Source organism: Amborella trichopoda, chromosome 1 (genome assembly GCF_054954075.1).
Source record: "Amborella trichopoda isolate Santa Cruz 75 chromosome 1, AtrichopodaSantaCruz75HAP2 v2.0, whole genome shotgun sequence".
NCBI classification, from domain to species: domain Eukaryota; kingdom Viridiplantae; phylum Streptophyta; class Magnoliopsida; order Amborellales; family Amborellaceae; genus Amborella; species Amborella trichopoda.
In genome coordinates, this window is record NC_142336.1 from 9,928,642 (window position 1) to 9,949,438 (window position 20,797).

General features: G+C 36.9%; 2 protein-coding genes across 2 annotated transcripts; both read right to left on the minus strand.

The window, feature by feature from the left end:
- Positions 1-2,930: 2,930 nt before the first annotated feature.
- Positions 2,931-3,326, minus strand: LOC148783545 (putrescine hydroxycinnamoyltransferase-like). The gene has a single exon (XM_088849540.1). It carries the CDS (start codon positions 3,324-3,326, stop codon positions 2,931-2,933), a length of 396 nt encoding a protein of 131 aa, XP_088705666.1.
- An 11,325-nt stretch (positions 3,327-14,651) lies between these two features.
- Positions 14,652-19,333, minus strand: LOC18442780 (agmatine coumaroyltransferase-1). Its single transcript, XM_006852993.4, has one exon. The coding sequence runs from the start codon at positions 16,147-16,149 to the stop codon at positions 14,842-14,844; it is 1,308 nt and encodes a 435-aa protein (XP_006853055.1). The 5' UTR covers positions 16,150-19,333; the 3' UTR covers positions 14,652-14,841.
- Positions 19,334-20,797: the final 1,464 nt, after the last annotated feature.

Below are 20,797 nucleotides of genomic sequence, written 5' to 3' on the forward strand. Positions count from 1 at the left end.
AATGAGTTTTTGGACATAGCCTAAGCTCAAGTTAAGGAAGCTCGAACATAGCTTTGCCTCAAAAATCATGAAGATCCCAATCTTAAGCTAGAGGCAAAAGGAGTATTTATAGGCAAAATAGACCCTTCATAGCCCGTAAGTTGGTTTAGTGTGAAATTCGGACCCTCAAAATCCTGACAATGTTTGGAGTGGCGCCGACAGTACTTGGAACATTGTCATGTCATTAATATTATATTAAAATTGGTCAACAAGTATTAATTACTCTTTTAATGCGGTTGATACGGTCATGTCAGTATCTGGCGCCATTGCCAATGGTGCCAGGTGCCATCTGATTGTCTTCAAGTTTTTATTTGGACACATGTCTTCTAATCTGCATCTGATGAACCTGATCATTGCATGGACTTTTTCGAATGGGACCGACGACATTTACAATGTCACCAGATGTGAGTTGTCACGTCATCTTGATTGTACTGCTCTCTTAACCTCTACTATCACAAATTGACAGCCATTGTCCATACTAGCATCTGACATGTCAGTACAACTCTGTCACGCTTTAAGGTACAATCTGTCATGTCGATGCATCGGTTAGTGTTGTCGGCCAGGTTGTTTCCCACCTATTTGAGGTTTGGGGGCCTGGGGGCGGTTGGAATGGCGTCAGAGACATTAGCATGTTGTCTCTGCATGCTGTAAACTCTCTTTTTGTGACCAAGGTGCCCTCGTCGCCTTGTCTTCGGGTGTTGGTAGAGATTTAGCAGCCATTGGAGTAGCGCTAGAGCCTTCTCTATTGAAAATGCTCCAAGTCAGGTGATTTCGAATCTGTCTGCCTTGTCCCACATTTTGGTGCCTTTGATCCCACCAGGGCAATATCTGCCCCAGGAGGGCTAGGTTTGCGTAAGCGTTTAAGTGGGGTGAATGGTTTAAAATATCCGAATGGTTTGTCTCAAACATTTCAATCTATCCGTAATTTCTCCAGTCAAGATCGAGGTGTCTACAAAGTTTTAGAAAAGATCGAGGTGTCTACAAAGTTTTAGAAGGTTAGGCTTCTAAACTCTAGGGTTTCTCCAAATCAAAAATTAGGTGTTGGCTTGAATTACCTAAACTAGACCCCTTATATAGGCTTCGAAAGTTGGATTCCACCCATTTTTGAAGCTTATCATGGATTCTCCTTAAAATATCGAGTTTGAATGGGTCAAAGGTGGTGGACGAGTGTTGTGTTGGGTAGTTTGCATCATACGCCGCACACCGCGGAGTCTAAAGGATTTCGACTTTGGGTCAGCAAGTTCTCGGGGTTTTAGGTCTAGACACCACAAAACGCGGTGCTTTAGTGTTTCTTGGCCAAATGAAGCGCATCACGGCGTCTGGGACCCATGCAACTGACTTTTGGGAATGTTGATTCCCTTCTTATTTCGAATTCAAATATTATCAATTCTTCATCAGATCTCATCCCAAAATCCCTATCATAAGTGAGTTTTCTATTTCCTAAAATTGTAGGACAGCTTCCTAAATTTTTAAGTTGTTTTCCTAGATTTTTTGAGGTTACCTAGTGGATTCTCTAGGGTGTTCTTGAAGGTTAGACCATGTTCAAGGGACTATGGACTATATGAGGAGTGATCTATAGTGTACTAGGATAACATGGTCCCTAGGGGTTTAATAGGAATTTCTAAGGTAATTTTGGAGAATTAAAAATTAGAAAAAATTTAAAAAAAATGAGAAAAAATAGCCAACTTCAAAATGAGGTGTCTACACCAACTTCTACTAGAGAAGTAAGGTACATTTATAAATTTTGTGGGAAGATGTAGTTACGGTGTCGAAAACCTTAAGATGACCTTAAATTTCATGTGCAACTCTAGTGTAAAAGTGGTAAAAATTGAGCAAATCTATAAACACCTCAAAATTTTAAAAAAATAGATTGTCAAGATAATTAGTAACAAGATGGATTATTTTAGGACTTGAAATTCTTTTTTCTTGTCACTTTATATCATAGATCTCGAAGTCGAGATGATCTGAAGGTAACCTATCCAACTTTGCAACACTCTTTCTACTTGATGTTTGAAGTGCACCTTATATCTGTAGTATAAGCGTACAACCTTATATAAAAAGTTTCCTAATCTAATACATTGCAATATAATATAGTGTATTATATATTATGTTAAATTATTATATGGAAGAAGAAGACAACGGAGTTTATACAAAATACAATAAGGGATTGTATACAATGAGACTATTTATCTTTTGTATAAAGTGGTCACAATTATTACAATCATCCAATCTGAAATCTGATAACTTGGGTGTGTCACAAAATTTTGAAGTTTGAGCTTGGTCAATGGAATAAATGCAGCCATCTAATTTCACATTCAATGGTCAAGATTAATTATGACCGCCTTGTACCAAAGATAAATGGTCTCATTATATACTTTTCCAAAGAGAAATGGTCTCATTAAAAGCCGCCTCAATTCCCTCGCCTATTTTCGTTGAAATTTTGCCAAAAGTTTGGTAATCTTGGCTAGATTTGAATGAAATGCGTAGGATGATCCTTGAGACATGTATTGTATTTGTAGTCCATCACATTCAAATATTACATAATAAACAACTAAATTAATTATTTATGTGTTCATTAGTACGTGAAGGATATCGCATAATAATATTTCTTAAAAAAGTTCTTATCTGACTATATATATATATATATATATAAATATATATATATTCCCCTTGTCAATGACCATGATCTCCTCCAAAGGAATGAAACAGGGCATAAACGCATCAGGTGCCCCACTCCCAAAATCCATTTCACCAAACGGTATCCTAAGCAACTGTTCGCCTCCAAATTAGGGCAACACACCGTCAAAGCCAAATACCCTGTGGAAACCAACTCACTCCGACGCCCCTCTCTCTCTACGCCAGCAACAAAGTCCACAAAGGGCCTTGCTTACCTAATCATTCACTTGGGCAATGGCCACGTGCACCACCTCCGCCACGCGGTCGAGTGGCTGGCTCAATAGCTCGCGCACTGTGGCTCGAGGGAAGGCCCACAAAACCACGTTGCCAAAGTAGCCATGGGCAATTGGAGGCACCACGTGGGTGTGCACGTTGATCGGGATGCGCAACTGGCTCGTCTCCTCCTCGCCCACACCACACGCTTGGGTCACCTTTTGCCAAAGGTGCGAGACCAGGCTCTCGAACGTTTTATAGCCGCGACCGCTTGGACAACGCACCGTTGCGCTCACCTTGAGCTTGGCTAAAAAGTCAGGAGAAAACCAGGTCTTCTCTACTCGAACCTGGCTCGCCATTTCCTCCCATGGAACCTCTTTTACAAGCCTCTTCTCCATGTACTCCTAGCCCAAGTGGTCGAACTCGATGGAGAGTGGATCACATGGCTTGACCACAGCTCGGTCATGTATCGGCACCGGGTAGCCCATTAGGTCACACGTGGCTTGCCCCTAGGCCAAAAGGAACGTACCAGTGGCCCGGCCATCGGCTATCAGGTGATTGGATGTGAAGCCAACAATGAGGGAGCCACACATGAAGCGAGTCAGTTGGACTTGCATTAGCTCTTCATCGCTTGGGTGAAGATCACATGGTTGGGGGTTTAATTTCAAGGGACTGGCCTCATCTAATGTGCAGGAGGCCATGGCCTCGACTACGCGCACCCCTTTGTCATCGAGGACAATGGCTCTTGCATTGTCGGTGAGTCAGGCATCCCACTCGTGGTATTCAGCGAGAGCGAGGTGAAGGCCATGCTCGATGGCGGAGTTAGTGGGTGTTGGTGCTTTGTAGGCATAGATTGATGAGATGTGGAAGTTGCCTGCTGCTCAATCAAATGGGCTTAGCGGGATTGTGGTGGAGATTAAAGGTGCAAACGGTTTGGCTTAATGAGATGGGGTTACTAGCCTTGAGCTGAACTTTTCAATCTTCATCTTTCTTTCTCTCTCAGACTCACAAGTTTCACTTCTCTCTCTAAAGTCTGGTTATGATCTTCAAGGTAGGCGTGGTTTCATTTCTCTCTCTCTCTCTCAGACTCACAAGCTTCACTTCTCTCTCTAAAGTCTGGTTATGATCTTCAAGGTAGGCGTGGTTTCTCTCTATCTGTGATGCAAAAGTATAGTGGAATCCAAGTGCTTTTTGGGGAGGGTTTATAGCAAAATTGGACATGTTAGCAGGGTCTGACATCGTCTTTGATGACTTTGCTTTCTTTTTCTTTTTTTTTTTTCTTTTTTTTTGAAATTACAAAAACGCTCTGTTGACCTAACTTTCTTTACAACTTACGTCAACTAATGTTTTTATCACAACATTTAACCCGAAAAAAACTTTTCTAACAAATACCCCCAATGAAAAGTTATAGTTTTTAGGACCAAAATACCCCCTCTCTCTCTTCTAACACCGACTACTTAACTTTTCTCATAACACACAAAAAGGCAGTCCGACAATATAAACAAGCGGTCCGGCACTGATAGAGAACGGTTTGGCAATAGGCCCACACAGTCCAGCACTGCCAAAGACCGACAACAGGCCCATGCGGTCCAGCAACAGATCCAAAGTGCTATCCGACACTTTTTTTTAGTTAACGGGGTCCGGCAATTGGTACATGGAGATCTGATAGCCCATGTAGCTTTTGGTACTGTGTGTAAGCCCAAGTGAATATTCAACCAAAATTAATTTTTCATGTACGAAAAGGGTATTTTTGTCAAAAAATGTGTTTTTTTTTTACTTGGGGTAGGAAAGTATATTTGGGGTAAAAAGTGGAAAAAAAAAAGTTTGGTTGGGGTGAGTTGCATAGGAAATCAATTCGCGGGGATTATTTGTAACTTTTTTTTCTTATTTTTTTTTTGGGTTTGGAAGGTGTTCGACACCTTGCAAATAGTCATCACGTTCACAGTCAAGCCACGGGTAAAAACATGCAACTGTCAATTGCATGTGGAACTTCGACTTAGAATTCAAGAGTCGGGCTCTAATACCAGTTACAGTTACAGCGAAACAACAGCAATAGCAGATGAAAAAAACTAGCAGATTACAGTATCTAGGAAGTATGAAGATGCAAAAGAAGGATAATTTATTGTATCTATAAGGGAAAGAAGCAGAGGAACTGAGCAATTGGCATATATGGGAAAGCAAAAACTAAGACTAAAACCCTAAGGCACGAATTCAGAGTGAAGCTCTGAATTTCGATGTCTCAAACAACTGAGCCCCTATTTATAGCAGGTGGACTCCAAATTTTTACAAACTATATTTGAATTCCACAACTAATGAGTTGGTTGTACCATTATTGTGAAAAGTACAAAGCTACTGACGTGACCAGTAAAAGCTAGCTGAGGTGTCCAGAAAAAGTAGATGACGTATGTAAGTAGCAATAATTGCAGTAGTTGAGGTGTCAAGACTTCAATATTGTGACTGATGAGTCAACCAATGAAGTGTCCAGAGCTTCATTGTTGCGACTGATGAGTCATCCTGGCAGTAATAATTGTGACCAGTGAGGTGTCATTGATGACATCAGTGTCTACGTCATAGCCTGCATCATTGCTGATGTCATGTTTTTACGTCATCCTTGCATCATCAGGACATGTGTGCTGGATAATTTTGCAGTCGGGCCGTCCCATAAAATATTATTTTAATCTTCCATCATATTGGCAACGTTGTGTCTTCCAAGACTGTCCATACTATCACTGTTGGCAAATGACAGGCTTTCCCAATTAGTCAGCAATGTATATTTGAAAATCTAGAGCCTCTCTTCAACTTGGTTAGCTAAATCAGACGGGAGCTCCATCACTACTGTTGTGATATAGAGTTTTAGATATTTTTCTAAATCTATATCTAACTATTCTTTAGCTGTGTAGGCTATCGAAAGGTCTGCCACGAACAGTCTTCTTCCATCTGTAAATTTTGCCATTCTTGAATTTTTAATAGCATATAGTTTTTTGGTGAATGTTATTATACTCTTTACGGCATGTTCGGCAATATCTAGATTTTTAATCGCATCCATAGTAACAAGGTTTTCTTCAAAGATGTAAAAATCCATTTGCTCTATCTTTCTCAATTCCCAAATCTGGTACGGCTGGTAGAAATTTTCTCTGGCATACTATCTCGTGGTACTGATAATATCAACGGTCAGGTGGTCATTAGGAGTCCATGATTTGGAGACTCTGTAAACCATGCTTTTGATAAAATTAGGAATGAATTTGAGGGATAGTGACTGAAGGTGCTCAAATATAATTCTTTCAGCTAATCCTCACTCAACAGCCTCGTCATAATCATAGTTTTGATTATAGTCGAGATACAAAACGGCTTTCATACTCTAGTGTGGATCGAGATATAGGTATCCAAACTGACTTTCCAAGAGTTCTAAGATTTTCGAAAAATGACATCTGTCCACCATCTGAGATATTTTTAAAGACTTGTTTAGCCATTTCATAGAGTCAGATTCTCTTGATTTTTCAAAAAATTGGATCATCTGTTTGATGATTGAGAAGTTGTGATATCTCAATAAATGAATTTATTTTTTCAAAAGAGAAGTCTTCATTCCAGTCTATTTGTTTAATAGATAGAAATATTTCCTCTTTGACTTTTTCAAAATTTCGACTTTGATTGTTTATCAGGTCTGAGAGTGAACTCATGTGTTTTCGAAATTGGGATTTGTTTCCCAAGATATGGTTTTTCCATACCTGGTCTAGTTTTCATAAATATTATTTGGAATATCAGGTTATCTGAAAAAGCTAGAAACTTATTTAGTTTCTGCTAAGAAGTTTTGATGAAGGTTCTTTTCAAATTCTAGGGCTTTTTTGTAGGAAATATCTTTCGAACTCTAGGTTTGAGCAAATTGGTTATTCGCTCTAGACCATTCGCTTCCCTCATTGTTTATGAGTGGCCACTTTCCTTTGTTGACAGATCCTTGTTTAGGATTTTGTCTTTGACTGTTGACGGATCCTTGGTTAAGATTTCGTCTTTGACTATTGACGGATCCTTGGTTAGGATTTCGTCTGTCCATCCTCCTTGCTCAAAACATCAGCTAATACGTTGTTAGAGCCTTTGATGAACTCAATAGTGAATGAGTACATCTGTAAAAGATTCATCATCTTATGCGTCGAGGGTTTTCCTCCCGCTTTTTATTGGACAACAAGTCTTTAACGACTTTGTTATTTGTTTTGATAACAAAGTTTTTTGGTGCAAGATATATGTGAAAGCTTTTTGCTCCATGTATAACTGCCAGTAATTCTTTTTCGTCGATCATGTAATTTCGTTCGTTTGGTTTAAACTTACCAGAATTATATCCACATACCTACTCTTTTCCTTCAATATTAACCTTTAAGACGGCTCCCCAATTTTCATCTAAGGCATCAGTTTAAAGGATTAGTTTATCTCCTTGTTTAGGAAAATAAACCGAATGAATGTTTTTCAATTCTTCTTTAATACGTTTGACAGTGTTTGTGTCATCAATATTTCAAGAGAATTATTTGTCTTTTTTCAATTTTTCCAAAAGAGGTCTCTCCTTTTTAGAGAGATTTGGAGTAAAATTTCTACCATAATTAACAATTCCTCAAAAGCTTTGAAGATGTTTTCTGTCTACAAGCTCATTTGGAAAATTCCTACTTTTGGAAATGATATGCCCTTGAAGTCTTATACTCGTTTGGTCTAAGACGATGCCTAAAAATTCGATTAAGGTTTTCTCAATCTCTATGTTCTTGGGATTCAAATTCCAGGCTCAAGGAGTTTTTTGGAAATGATTTTGATGTTCCTCTATGGTTTTACAAAACGCTAAAATGTCATCATTGTTTACGGCAAAAAAATATTTTAGATCAGAAAAAATACCATCCATCCATCTCTGAAATATTTGTGGTGCATTGCAGAGTCCGAATGGTATTACTTTCCATTGATAATGGTTGTATGGAGCACTAAAACCAGTCAAGGGTCTGGATTCTTCTGTGAGCATGATTTGCAAGAATCCTGACTTGCAATCAAATTTACTGAAATATTTTTCTCCCTTGGTTTGATGAATCAAAACATCTTTTCTCGGTATAACATATCCATCAAACTCAATGTTTTGGTTAAGCTTCTGATCAGTGTTTAAAAAAACGCCGAGTCAAACCGGACTCGCCCGGTTCGACTCAGGAATCACCATGGACGGATCGAATCGGCGAAAAAAACAGGAATCGTCCGGTTCTAGAGAGAACCGGACGATTCTGCACAGTGACTCACCGATTCACTGTATGAAATCGGCGAGTTCGTATAGTGAATCGGCGAGTCCGTTACGGAATTTTTTTTTTTTTTTTTTTTTTGTAATCCATGATAGATTTTTTTGTAATACTTGATCGATTTTTTTGTAATCCATGATCGAATTGTTTTTTTTTTTTTTTGTAATCCATGATTGAATTTTTTGTTTTTTTTTTTTTTTGTAACCCATGATAGAATTTTTTGTAATCCATGATCGAATTTTTTGTAATCCATGATCAAAATGTTTGTTATTTTTTTTTGTAATCCATGATCGAATTTTTTGTTTTTTTTTTTTTTTTTTGTAACCCATGATAGAATTTTTTGTAATCCATGATCGAATGTTTTGTAATCCATGATCAAAATGTTTGTTTTTTTTTTGTAATCCATGATCGAAATGTTTGTTTTATTTTTTGTAATCCATGATCGAATTTTTTGTTTTTTGTTTTTTTTGTAACCCATGATAGAGTTTTTTGTAATCCATGATTGAATTTTTTGTAATCAATGATCGAATTGTTTTTTTCTTTTTTTGTAATCCACGATTGAATTTTTTGTTTTTTTTTGTAATCCATGATCGAATTTTATGTAATCCATGATCGAATTTTTTGTAATCCATGATTGAATTTTTTGAAAATTTGTAATTTTTTTTTTTAATCCATGATCGAATTTTTTTTTGTAATCCATGATAGAATTTTTTGAAAATTTGTGATTTTTTTTTTTTAATCCATGATCGAATTTTTTTTTGTAATCCATGATAGAATTTTTTGAAAATTTGTGATTTTGTTTTTTTAATCCATGATCGATTTTTTTGAAAATTTGTTTTTTTTTTTTTTAATCCATATTATTCAAAGAGAAAATGAGAGAGATGATGATTCTGAGGCCACCCTATCCCAGCCATGTTATTCACATATCGAGTCCCAACAGCAACAGTGTAGGGATGAGCACGACAGTGCAGGTGAGCATGAAGGATGGACAATCTTCGGAGATTTTAGATTGGGAACACAACAAAACACTAACACTCAGGGATTTGGGAATAGTCAGACGCCTGCTAATATCGATGATTCGCTTTTAGATCGAATCAATGAATTGTTAAACGAATTCAATCAATGGCACAAGAGTGACCAAGAAGAACAATAACGTCGTCTATCATTTTATTTTTAGATCATATGTTACTAATTTTATGCTTTATTGTAGTCCATGTATGTTGATATACTTATTCCATGATAATTCTATGTTTATCCTTTTGTGTGATGTAAATTAAATGCTGAATGGCGGTTCATGCAGGGAAAGAACATATCAATATTCGCATATTCATTCAAAAACATGAAATTTCTTAATGGAGTACCCTTATTTCTTATTGAATTCCTAAAAAATAATATTTATAATGAATTTTAATAATTTTTTCAGATTTTTTTTAAGCTTTATTCTGACCGATTCACCCGATTCCCGATCCGGATCGCCGATTCGCCGATCCGAATCGGTTTTTTGGGAGTCCGATCCGGGTCACCGATCTGTTTTTTAAACCATTGCTTCTGATAGTTAATTACCCTCCTGGCTTTACCTCTCTTTTCTTCATTATGGTTTCTTACCATGAATGTTGGGCTAGAATAGGGACTTGTTGTTGGTTCAATCAAGTCTTTTTCTGGTTGTTCTTTCAACTGAATAGCAAACTCGTCTATATCTTTTTTGAGATAGACCATGAGTTTTACTCTTATGATCCTATTTGGATTGGAGAGTTTCAGGCTACAGTATCTTGGACTTTTGGACCATAATTTCAAAGGGATTTCTAGGAAATTTGGTTCAAGCATTTTGTAAATTCAGTAGGTAGCATCTAACTCTTTGAAAAAGTTATTTTTGAAATTTTAGAATTTTTGAATGGTTTCTCCCCGTTTTTTAGGTGAGAATTCAAACTGACATCTATACTTATGTTCTATAAGTATAGGTATATCAATTTTTTCTCCTTTTTGGTTCAAAGTTATTTTGTTTGAGAGGATCTCAATTGGGTAATGATTTTGCAAAAAGTTGTTTCCCAAAATAAAATCTCCATGTATGAATGGAAAACATAGTATCTTAGGGATCGAAAAAATTTTATTTCCCAACAAGATAGCAATGTTTTTGGCTTTGTACTCTATGAGAGTATTGTTCCCATTGATGCCGGTTGCATGTAATGGGCTTTTCATACGTTCTCATTTTTCTAGTGGCAACGTTGTTGGGCAACAGGCGCATGTGGTAGCTCCCGTTTCAGCCAGAATATCAAAGTGATATGGTTTATATCCTTGAAAATTAAATTCACCCAAAACAAACATTTTTTTTTTTTTGTTTTCGTTATGGGAAAAGATTATTTCTTCCTCATCTTGAAATTCGATTTTCGAAAAAAAAACAATATTTTGAAGTTTAGGATTTTCTCCCAACTTAGAATTTACATTAGATCCCAACTTAGAATTTGGGACAGAATGGATGTGAACTCGGACCGGCCCAGCCCGATTGGCCAGCCCTAGAAACGCTAGGTTGGCAATGGGCCAGGTTGATCGGTCGGACCTTGTTTTGACGTGATGTTCATTTCAGGTCAGTGAATATCTAAATCTAGGTTTACATAAGATTGCTTCTTTATACTGTAAAAGTAACGTGTGCTTCTAAATTTTGTCTGGAGATGTATTTTTGGTGTTAGAAACCTTAGGATGGCTTGAAAATTTGTATTAGCTATAAAATTGGAAATTCTAAAAGTGGTATAGATTGAGCAGATCTATAACACCCGCCGCTCGTCCTTCAAAAAGTCTGAATCTCGGTGGGTGTTATTCAATATAAAACATACCTTGTGGAGTTCGTTATCTATTTTAAAAGAAGAATGGGGGTCACGGAGGTTGATGTGTTGACAAACCTCCCAAATTTGTTTAGGACGGGTATGGTGAACTTTAAGCCAAAAGTAGTGGGCTCTTCCATTGCAAAGTTGTTATAAGTTGAATTGTGATAGGAGTTCTTATGGTTATCCAGATGGCTGACGTAGAGGGATAGTGAGAGATTGGAATGGGAATGTAATTTTTTGCTATCCCCTGAATTTTATAATGCTCTGGTTGACTAATAAAAGTTAGGAATATTTTCAAAAAAATAAAATTTGGCATGAAAATGTAAACTGACCAATAAATTCCACGCTATGTGCGCTATTTTAAGCGATTCGAATACAATATGCCAGACAGTGGAGATACTACATCGACCTCTGCGATTTGAATACAATACTCTAGACGGTGGAGATTAAGGAAGAAAAACATGAATGGTCCACGTTACATGGGCCTTTTTGAGGAGAGGATAAACATTTTAAAAGAAAAATCGATAAAACTTTGTCAAAATATATTTATATATTTTTTTCTTCTAATAATTTATCCTTTGTTAACTATTCCAACTTATGCCATACGAAATTAGATGGGTATTCTAAAATTAAATAAAAAGATATGGATAAAATATTAAATAGTTGATCCGTTACTCATATTTTGATAAAGGGTGTGGTTTGTATATAGCCTAGGCTCTAAACAATCAAATTAGAGCTTACTTTCAAATACTGTCGAGAAATGTGGTTTCAATACTGGAAATCTTTATGATAGCCATAAATATATTATCATTTTTATTTATAAAGTTTAAAGCTTCAAAAATAATGTAGATCGACAGACCTATGAAAAATTGAAAATTGACAGTCCAAAAATACGTTACAAAATACCCTATTTCCAAAACTTGAAATCCATTTTTTTCTCAAGTCCATACATTTTGATGTTGAGATGATCAATTTGAGGATATTTGGGTATTAAAACAACTCTTCTAGTGAAATTTTTGAGGCAAGCTCTAATTTGATTGTTTAGAGACTCGGCTCTATATAAACTTTTCCCTTTGATAAATCTTCCGAAAACCAATATGTGAATGCATAATTACCATGTCCCCCTCTCATCCCATGAAATCCCTTGTACTGCCAAAAGAAATGCCTTTAACTACTTTAAACAACCAAATTAGAGCACACCTCAAAAATTTCACTAAACGAAGTTGTTTTGATGGCCAATTATCATCAAATTGATCATCTCGACCTCAAGATGCATGGATATGAGAAAAAAATCGATTTCAAGTTTTGAAAATAGAGTACCTTGTAATGCATTTTTGGACCATCAATTTTCAAGATTTTCAAGTTTTCATAGATCTACTCGATCTACACTATATTTTTTAAGCTTTAAATTTTATAATTAAAGATGAAAATATATTTTAAGACTTTCACAAAGATTTCCAATATTGAAACTACATTTCTCGACACTATTTGAAGGTACACTTTACTTTTATTGTTTACCGCCTCGGTTCTATACAAACCACACCCTTAACTAATAGGAAAATTGTTTCATGCGGGCTGGACCGCATTTCTACATTTGCGGTCCAGAAAGTGTAAAGCATCCACCTTAAAGATGGATGCAAGTAGGTGTTCCATCTAAAAAACAATGGAAACCAGCCGTTCAAATGTTTTCTTACTAGAATTTTTATTTTTATTTTTAAAATTTATTTATTTTTTCTTATTCATGATCTCCAAGTTAGAGATTACATGTCTTTAAAAATTAAGTCTTAAAATCCATCTCAAAAATAGATTTATTAAGAGACCCACATTTGGACGTATGCGGGCTTGGAAGCATAGAAACCAGGTGTCCTAACTAAAATAACCCATTGAAAAGACTTGCCTAGTCAAGCTAATGCATGGTTCATTTGCTTTGAATGTCCAGCATTTGAGTGGCAATATTCAGGCTTAGCTGGTCCGAGAAGACAACCCGAAGGCTACCACGATGTGTGCAGCAGGGTCTTCCATATAATTGCATACGTTTTATATTAAACCCGTTTTTTTGTAATGTTTGAATGGTCTTTCTTTAAAGTACGACAAAAAACTGCCCCCTAGCCTAATTCAAATGTTGCCTTGCTCCCATTTTGAGAAGAGATGTGGGTCAACGATTCGATAGTGAAAATGGTTAGTTGAGCAAGGCCACAGAGCTTCTTAATTACTTTATGAAAAATGCGATGTCATTATTATAAGTTAGGTGGACCTAGGCTCAAACTTCGAACCACATGTATTGATCATTATTTATATTACATATGAGTCACAAGGGTCAGGAAAATTTTAATTTATATTACATGTGAGTCACAAGGGTAAGGAAATTTTTAGTAAATGTCATAGGACGGGGCAAATGTTTCCAAATTTTCATTGACCGCTTTCTCTTTGGTTAGGGACCGTTTGGATCTTGTAACGTATTTTTTGAAATAGTGCATTTTATAACCGATTTTTGGACCGTTAATTTTCAAGATTTTTATAAATGTGCCTGATTTACACTATTTTTTACGTTTTAAATATTATAATCAAATATAAAAATATATTTTAAGGCTATCACAAAAATTTCCAATATTGAAACCATATTTATCAATACTATTTGAAGGTGTGCTTTACTTTGATTGTTTAGAGCCTCGCCTCTATACAAACTCCACCCTTTTGTTAATGATTACTTGACACATTTTCTTTACCCACTTTGTTTGACACAGAAAAAGCGTCCACTAACGTTTCCAAAAGATACGTAAGAAATCCACTAATGCATTAATAATTCCCCCATGGAGTTTTCAGCATCATTCAAATAGGAATTTAGTGGCATGAAATGTAAAATTCGTTATTCTTTCGGGTCCTCACAACATCACTATAACAAAAGAAAAATAATAGATCTCAATGAGTCCACGAGAGAAAAGCCACGATGCGGCAATCATTTTGGGAGGGCAAAATGGTGGTGTTGGATTGGGCTAGTATATAATGAGATTATTTATCTTTGATACAAAAAAATCATAATTACTTATAACTATTTTACGTGAAATTTAAGCATATGTGTGTCACGATGCTCGAGAAGATTTCTTTTGAAGTTTAAAGTTAGTTGTGACCATCCTGTACCAAACATAAATGGTGTCGTTGCATATTTTTCTTATATACGAGACCATTTATATTTGGTATAAGGTGGTCACAATTAATCTTAACCATTAGATGTGAAGTGTGATGGATGCATTTATTCTAGAGTGATTTACTAAAGACTCTAAAATTTTAGATAAAATACAAAATGTTCTTCTTATAGCAAGAAATTACAAAGAAGATCGGTCATCCCACCTTCTTTTTTAAAACTACCCCTCGGTCAACTTGAAATTTGATTTTTTGTTTTTAGATTTTTTGTTAATAAGGCAGTGCTCCATGCTTTAAAGCACTGCTCCACTAATGAAAAATAAAAAAAAACCCTAAAAAAAAATCAAAACTCGAGTTGACCAATGTTTTTAGTAATTTCTGTATAAGCGAAGCATTTCGTATTTTACTTAAAAATCATTTTTTATTTTATTGACATACTTCAAACTCAAAAAAATAAAAATAAAATGAAAATAAAAAAATTTTAAAAATAATAATAATAATAATCTCAATATTTGCAACAAACTCAAAACTATCAGATTTCATTGCAAGTAACTGTGAACAGAGTAAATTTTCAAGGGGCAAATCAGAATGGTTGGGAGATGTGGTGTAACCATGGAGAAGCTCCAATCTAAGAGTGAGAGAGAGGGAGAGCGCGCTCTTTTAAGAGTGAGAGAGAGAGACACCCTACACCGGTGATATATCTAGTCTATGGTGTGGCAGATCTCCTTAAATACGGCCCTTTGGGAGTCCAATAGAGAAAGATACACGTCCATTGCCCCCATCTCATGCATCGCTGGGACAATGGCCATTATCCCCTCCAAAGGAATGAAACAGGGCATAAACGCATCAGGTGCCCCACTCCCAAAATCCATTTCATCAAACGGGATCCTAAGCCAACTGTTGGCCTCCAAATTAGGGCAACACACCGTCGACTCCAGATCCCCTGTGGAAACCAATTCGCTCCAACGGCCCTCTCTCTCTACGCCCGCATCAAAGTCCACAAAGGACCTCGCATACCTATCATTCACTTGGGCAATGGCCGCGTGCACCACCTCTGCCACGCGGTCAAGTGGCTGGCTCAATAGCTCACGCACCGTGGCTCGAGGGAAGGCCCACAAAACCATGTTGCCAAAGTAGCCATGGGCAATTGGAGGCACGACGCGGGTGCGCATGTTGATCGGGATGCGCAACTGACTCGTCTCCTCCTCGCCCACGCCACGCGCTCGGGTCACCTTTTGCCAAATGTGGGAGACCAGACTCTCGAACGTGCTATAACCGCGACCGCTTGGACAACGCACTGACGCGCGCGCCTTGAGCTTGGCTAAAAACTCAGGAGAAAACGGGGTCTTTTCTACTCGAACTTGGCTCGCCATTTCCTCCCATGGAACCTCTTTTACAAGACTCTTCTCCCTGTACTCCTTGCCCAAGTGGTCGAACTCGATGGAGAGTGGATCCCGTGGCTTGACCACGGCTCGGTCATGTATCGGCACCGGATAATCCGTTAGGCCACGCGTGGCTTGCCCCCAGGCCAAAAGGAACGAGCCGGTGGCCTCGCCATCTGCTATCAGGTGATTGGATGTGAAGCCAACAACGAGGGAGCCACACATGAAGCGAGTCAGCTGGACTTGCATTAGCTCCTCAATGCCCTCGACGCTTGGGTGAAGATCGCATAGTTGGGGGGTTAATTTCAAGGGACTAGCCTCATCTAATGTGCAGGAGGCCATGGCCTCGACGAAGCGCACCCCTTTGTCATCGAGGACAATGGCTCCTGCATCGTCGGTGAGTCGGCCGGCCCACTCGCGGTAGTCGGCGAGAGCGAGGCGAAGGCCATGCTCGATGGAGGAGTTCGTGGGTGTTGGTGCTTTGTAGGTATAGATTAAGGCGATGTGGAAGTTGCCTGCTGCTCGATCAAAGGGGCTTAGGAGGATTGTAGTGGAGATTGAAGGTGTAAACAGTTTGGCTTCATAGGATGGGGTTACTAGCCTCGAACTCAGCTTTTCAATCTTCATCTCTCTCTCTCTCTCTCTCTCTCAAACTGGCAAGTTTTCACTCCCAAGATTTCACTCGAATTTATATTATCTTGAGGGTTCTCCTCTACTATAAAATTCAAATCAGCGCAACGACTTTCGTTACTTCTTGATTTGGACTGGCCGTTCCGTCTTATCTCTCTCTCTAAAGTCTGGTTATGAACTTCAAGTTAGGTGCTAGTTCTCTCTGTTTGCTGCAAAAGTATGGTGGAATCCAAGTGCTTTTAGTGGTGGATTTAAAGTAAATATGAACACTCTGAAAGTGGTGTTGACCGAGCCAGGCTGTTTTATCTGGGACACCGACTAACGCTTTTTTGTCAGTGTCGAGGTCTTGGGCACGTGGTTGCTATCGTCAACACGTTCGCAATCAAGCCATCCCACAGGTAAAACTAGGCAACTTTCAACCATGAGTAAAAAGATAGAAGTTTACATAGAGCCAAGGCTCTAAACAATCAAATATTGTGCCTAAACCAAAAAATTATTATAAGACGTTGTTTTGGTGTTCAAATATCTTCAAATTGATCATCTCCACATCAAGATGTATGAACACGAGAAAAAATTAGATTTTAAATTTTAAAAATAGTGTATTTTGTAATGTATTTTTAGACCATCAATTTTCAAAATTCATAGATATGTTGATTTACACTATTTTTAAAGCTTTAAACTTTATAAATAAAGATGAAAATGTATTTTAAGTCTTTCACAATTATTTTTAGTATTGAAACCACATTTCTCCATGCTATTTGAAGGTAGGCTCTAATTTGATTGTTTAGAGCTTAGGCTCTATACAAAAGGCACCAGAGGTAAAAAGGCAATTTCACTTTTGGAGTTTGTGAGGAGGCCTTGCAATGGGCCGGGAAGCCCTGACTGGCTTAGCCCGAACAAAGTTGGCCGGCTATGGGCCCAGCTGACCGGTTTGACTTGTTTCGCCCAACTCTGAAAAAGTGGGCCTTGGCTACAAACTGTGAATAGAGTCTTGCTTGAGGCCACTGTACTCCCAACCTAGCTCGACCGACTCTGTTTTTCTATTACATTTTTTTTTTCTTTTTTCTTTTTCATTTATTTTTCGTCCAACCCGACGGCGCCTATGGAAATAACAGCAGGCCACTGCCCAGGCTAGCGCGGCCCATTGCCACCCTTTATCTTGAAATTTCAACATGGCCACCAACTCAACAACGGCATTTTGACGTGATGTTTGTTTAGTGTCAACGAATATCTTCATTTAGGGCACCTTTGGGTCTCGTAAAATTGTTTTCTAAAAAATATTTTCACATGTAAAATTTTTTTCATGTGGTTTAGTGTGAGAATATTTTCGATTCAATTAGTTTTAGTGTATATTTTCGTATCAATTAACAATTAATTGATGTAAAAATATTTTCACACATAAAAGACTTTGTTCGCATAAAAATATTTTTCAAAAAACAATTTCAAACGAACTAAACGTGCCGTTAGGTTTTCATAATGTTACGGTGTTATACTTTACTTCGTAAGGTCTTCAAGATGTAATTTTAGTATTAAAAGCGTTACGATGGCTTGACAATTTGTATCCGACCCTAGCTACAAAATTAAAAATTCTATATTTTGACGGAACCTTTTATTTTTATTTTTCTTTTTTTCTTTTTTTTTTTAAAAATGGTTTTTTATTTTTTTTTCTTTTTTTAAAGAAAAATGGTTTTTTATTTCTTTTCTTTTTATTTTTTTTTAAAAAAATGTAAGTTAGAAAAATTGTCAAAGAAGAAGATTTGAACTTAATACCTTCTGTAAATAGGTATACTAAGGGCTTGCTACTTTACCAATGCACTACCAGACTTTTTTTCTCAAACAAATATAAGTATTTATTAGCGTAGTATGTTTCTTTTTTTCTTTTTTTTTTTATTTTTTCTTCTTTTAACAAAAAAAAAAAAAATACGGATGTTAGAAAAAGTATTTGGGGGTTAAGTGTTTGTGGTTTTTCAACTGAACCTTTTATTTTTCTTTTTTCTTCTTTTTTTTTTTTTTTTTTTGAAACAAAAATGGAAGTTAGAAAAATTGTCAAAGAAGGGGATTTGAACTTAAACACGTTTTGTAAAGGGGTATACTAAGAGCTTGCCACTTAACGAATGTATCACCAAAAGTTTTTGTTAAAAAAATATATATTTTATTAGTATATTACATTTCTTTTCTTCTTCTTTTTTTCTTTTTATTTTTTTTTATTTTTTAACAAATGGAAGTTACAAACGTTGTTTAAGGGTTAAGAGGTTTGTTGAGTTGGTATTTAGAGAGTTTGTTTTAAGAGATAATATGATATGCTTGTTTAGGGTTTGAAGAGTTATTTCCTTTGGAGTTCCTTGTTTTTCATTAAAAAGACAAGTATGTTTCATTTTTGTTATTGTTAGTTTTAGGTGTTGTTATTGATTGTAGTGAAAATTCAGCGAGGGTGTCACATTTACAGTTATTGTGCTCCAATATATCATAGACCATCAATGGAAACATGATAACATCAAAGAAACAATATAGAATGAAAAATACATCAACATGCAACTCACATAGCACAAATATTTAATATGATTCGATCACAAAACATGACTTATTTCTATGGGAGAATGATGTGAAACTTTACTTATTAATTTGATGAAGATTACAATAGAGATTGAGATCCAAAGCTCTAATTTCAAGCTACTTTACTTCTCTAAGAACAGGGCCCAAAACACGGTCCAAACACACCATAAAATATGCACTTTAGTTCTAAAACAAGGGCAGCAACAGGTTGAAAAAAGCCCATGCGTATATGACCTGAAATCTCCACTTTCTCTATCGACAAAGAAAGGCACAGTTGTAGACACCCCATTTTAAATCTGATAAATTCTATGGTTTTCTGAATCTTTAGGACCACATTATTCTAGTAAACCCAATTTAATTACCCCAAAACTACCCAAATCCTATCCCAATTTGAAGTAGAACCCAAGAGTTTTCAAACGGTTCAAGAATTGCTTGAATCGGACCTACGGATAAAACGATATAACAAATGACAATTTAGTCCTTATGAGACCCAATTATCGAGCCGCGGGCCAGGCTGTAATGGGCCCAATAGGCCTAGATGCAGGCTAATAATGCAGTCAACGCATCTGATGACGTAGTAAACGCGTTTTCTTTAATTAGATAAGGCTAAAACTTCAAGATAAATCCAAAAAATTTCGAAAAAAACTCCAAAAAATTTAGAAAAAATCACCAATTGAATCTTATAAATACCCCATCTCCCTAACCCAAAAATAGAGAGAAAAAAAAACCAAAAAAACATTAGAAATTCTCAAAAATAGTAAAATTATCCAAAAATAAAAAAAACCCTTAGAAAATTCCTAAAACTTTAGAAAAACTCCCAAAAATCCCAAAAAAATAGATAAAATTCAGAATTCATATTCAACCTCTGCAGGTCACAAAATCCTTAGAAAACTAAGGAAATTCTCTTCCAGACCCCGAGAAAGACCGATAGCTTTAAAAAAATCTCTAAATTGAAAACCCTAGAGAAGATAGAAACCTTAGCCTCCTAAAGTCCTAACCCCCAAGACTGAGAAAACCTAGACCTAGGACGCAAATAGATCAAAGCTAGAATTATGGCACAATAACCCTAGATCTAAATCTTTACACCATAGATCTGTTGGTCAACATCCAAATCAGAGAGGCAAAGAGGACCGGCTCTGATACGGGTGAGCCCTTGAAGGCTTGGGAATCCTGGACCATCTGGGCCGATTTGGTATTATTTCTTCCTCTCTCTTTCTTCTTCTTTTCTCTGTTTTGCTTCTTTTATTTATTTTTGATCTGTTAACTTGTCTTTAAAAATGTATTTTAGTGGTCTAGATCATGCTAGCTCTGCCACAGTTCTGATAGTAGATCTACTCGTTTTCGAGCAAATCTGGCCTCAGATCTGAATTCAATCTGTCTCACTTTCTTTACCACTTTATTTACATCTTTTTAATTAGTTTAAGGTGTTAAAATTCGACATATCTTCATCGGAAGATCTGTCAGATTTTCATCATAAATAGTTTTGCGCCCACCGTGGGGTTATTTCAAACTTGATGCAAATTTCAAAATACAATTTTTATTCACTATTTTCAGTCACAAAAGGTCCCAAAATTCAGCTGTGACCAGAATTCAAGGTTTCGGTACTTCGAAACGTTGCTTTTTCTGGGCAACACTCCTAGTGTTGCCCAAATTCAAAGGTCTCAGAAACCTCTATAACTTTGTGGATCTGTTTTAGGGACTCTTTTGTGATTGCACAAAAAAATTCAGATCAAAATAAAATTTTTAAAAATGTTCAACCTACTCGTCACTCGACCACACATCGCTCCAGACAAAATGTTCAACCTATTCGTCTCTCACTACCGCGGGTCAACACCAAGACCTCTCTCCCTAGGAGAACTCAATGCAACAAAACAAAACCCAAGAGATACCTTCGAGGACTTCATCAGTCGATTCCACGAGACGGCAATGCGGGTAATAGAATGTCCACTTACAGACCCAGCCAAGATCTCCATAGTCTTCGAGAATGCTGCTCCCCAGTACAAGACCTTCTTTAGCCAAGTTCTTATCCCCCACTCTTTCGACTCTATGATCGAGCGGGTGGCGCGACATGAAAGAGCCATAGGGACATCCC

Coding starts and splice junctions, on each gene's coding strand:
- LOC18442780 (XM_006852993.4), bottom strand. CDS start 16,149: ATGAAGATTGAAAAGCTGAGTTCGAGGCTAGTAACCCCATCCTATGAA.
- LOC148783545 (XM_088849540.1), bottom strand. CDS start 3,326: ATGGAGAAGAGGCTTGTAAAAGAGGTTCCATGGGAGGAAATGGCGAGC.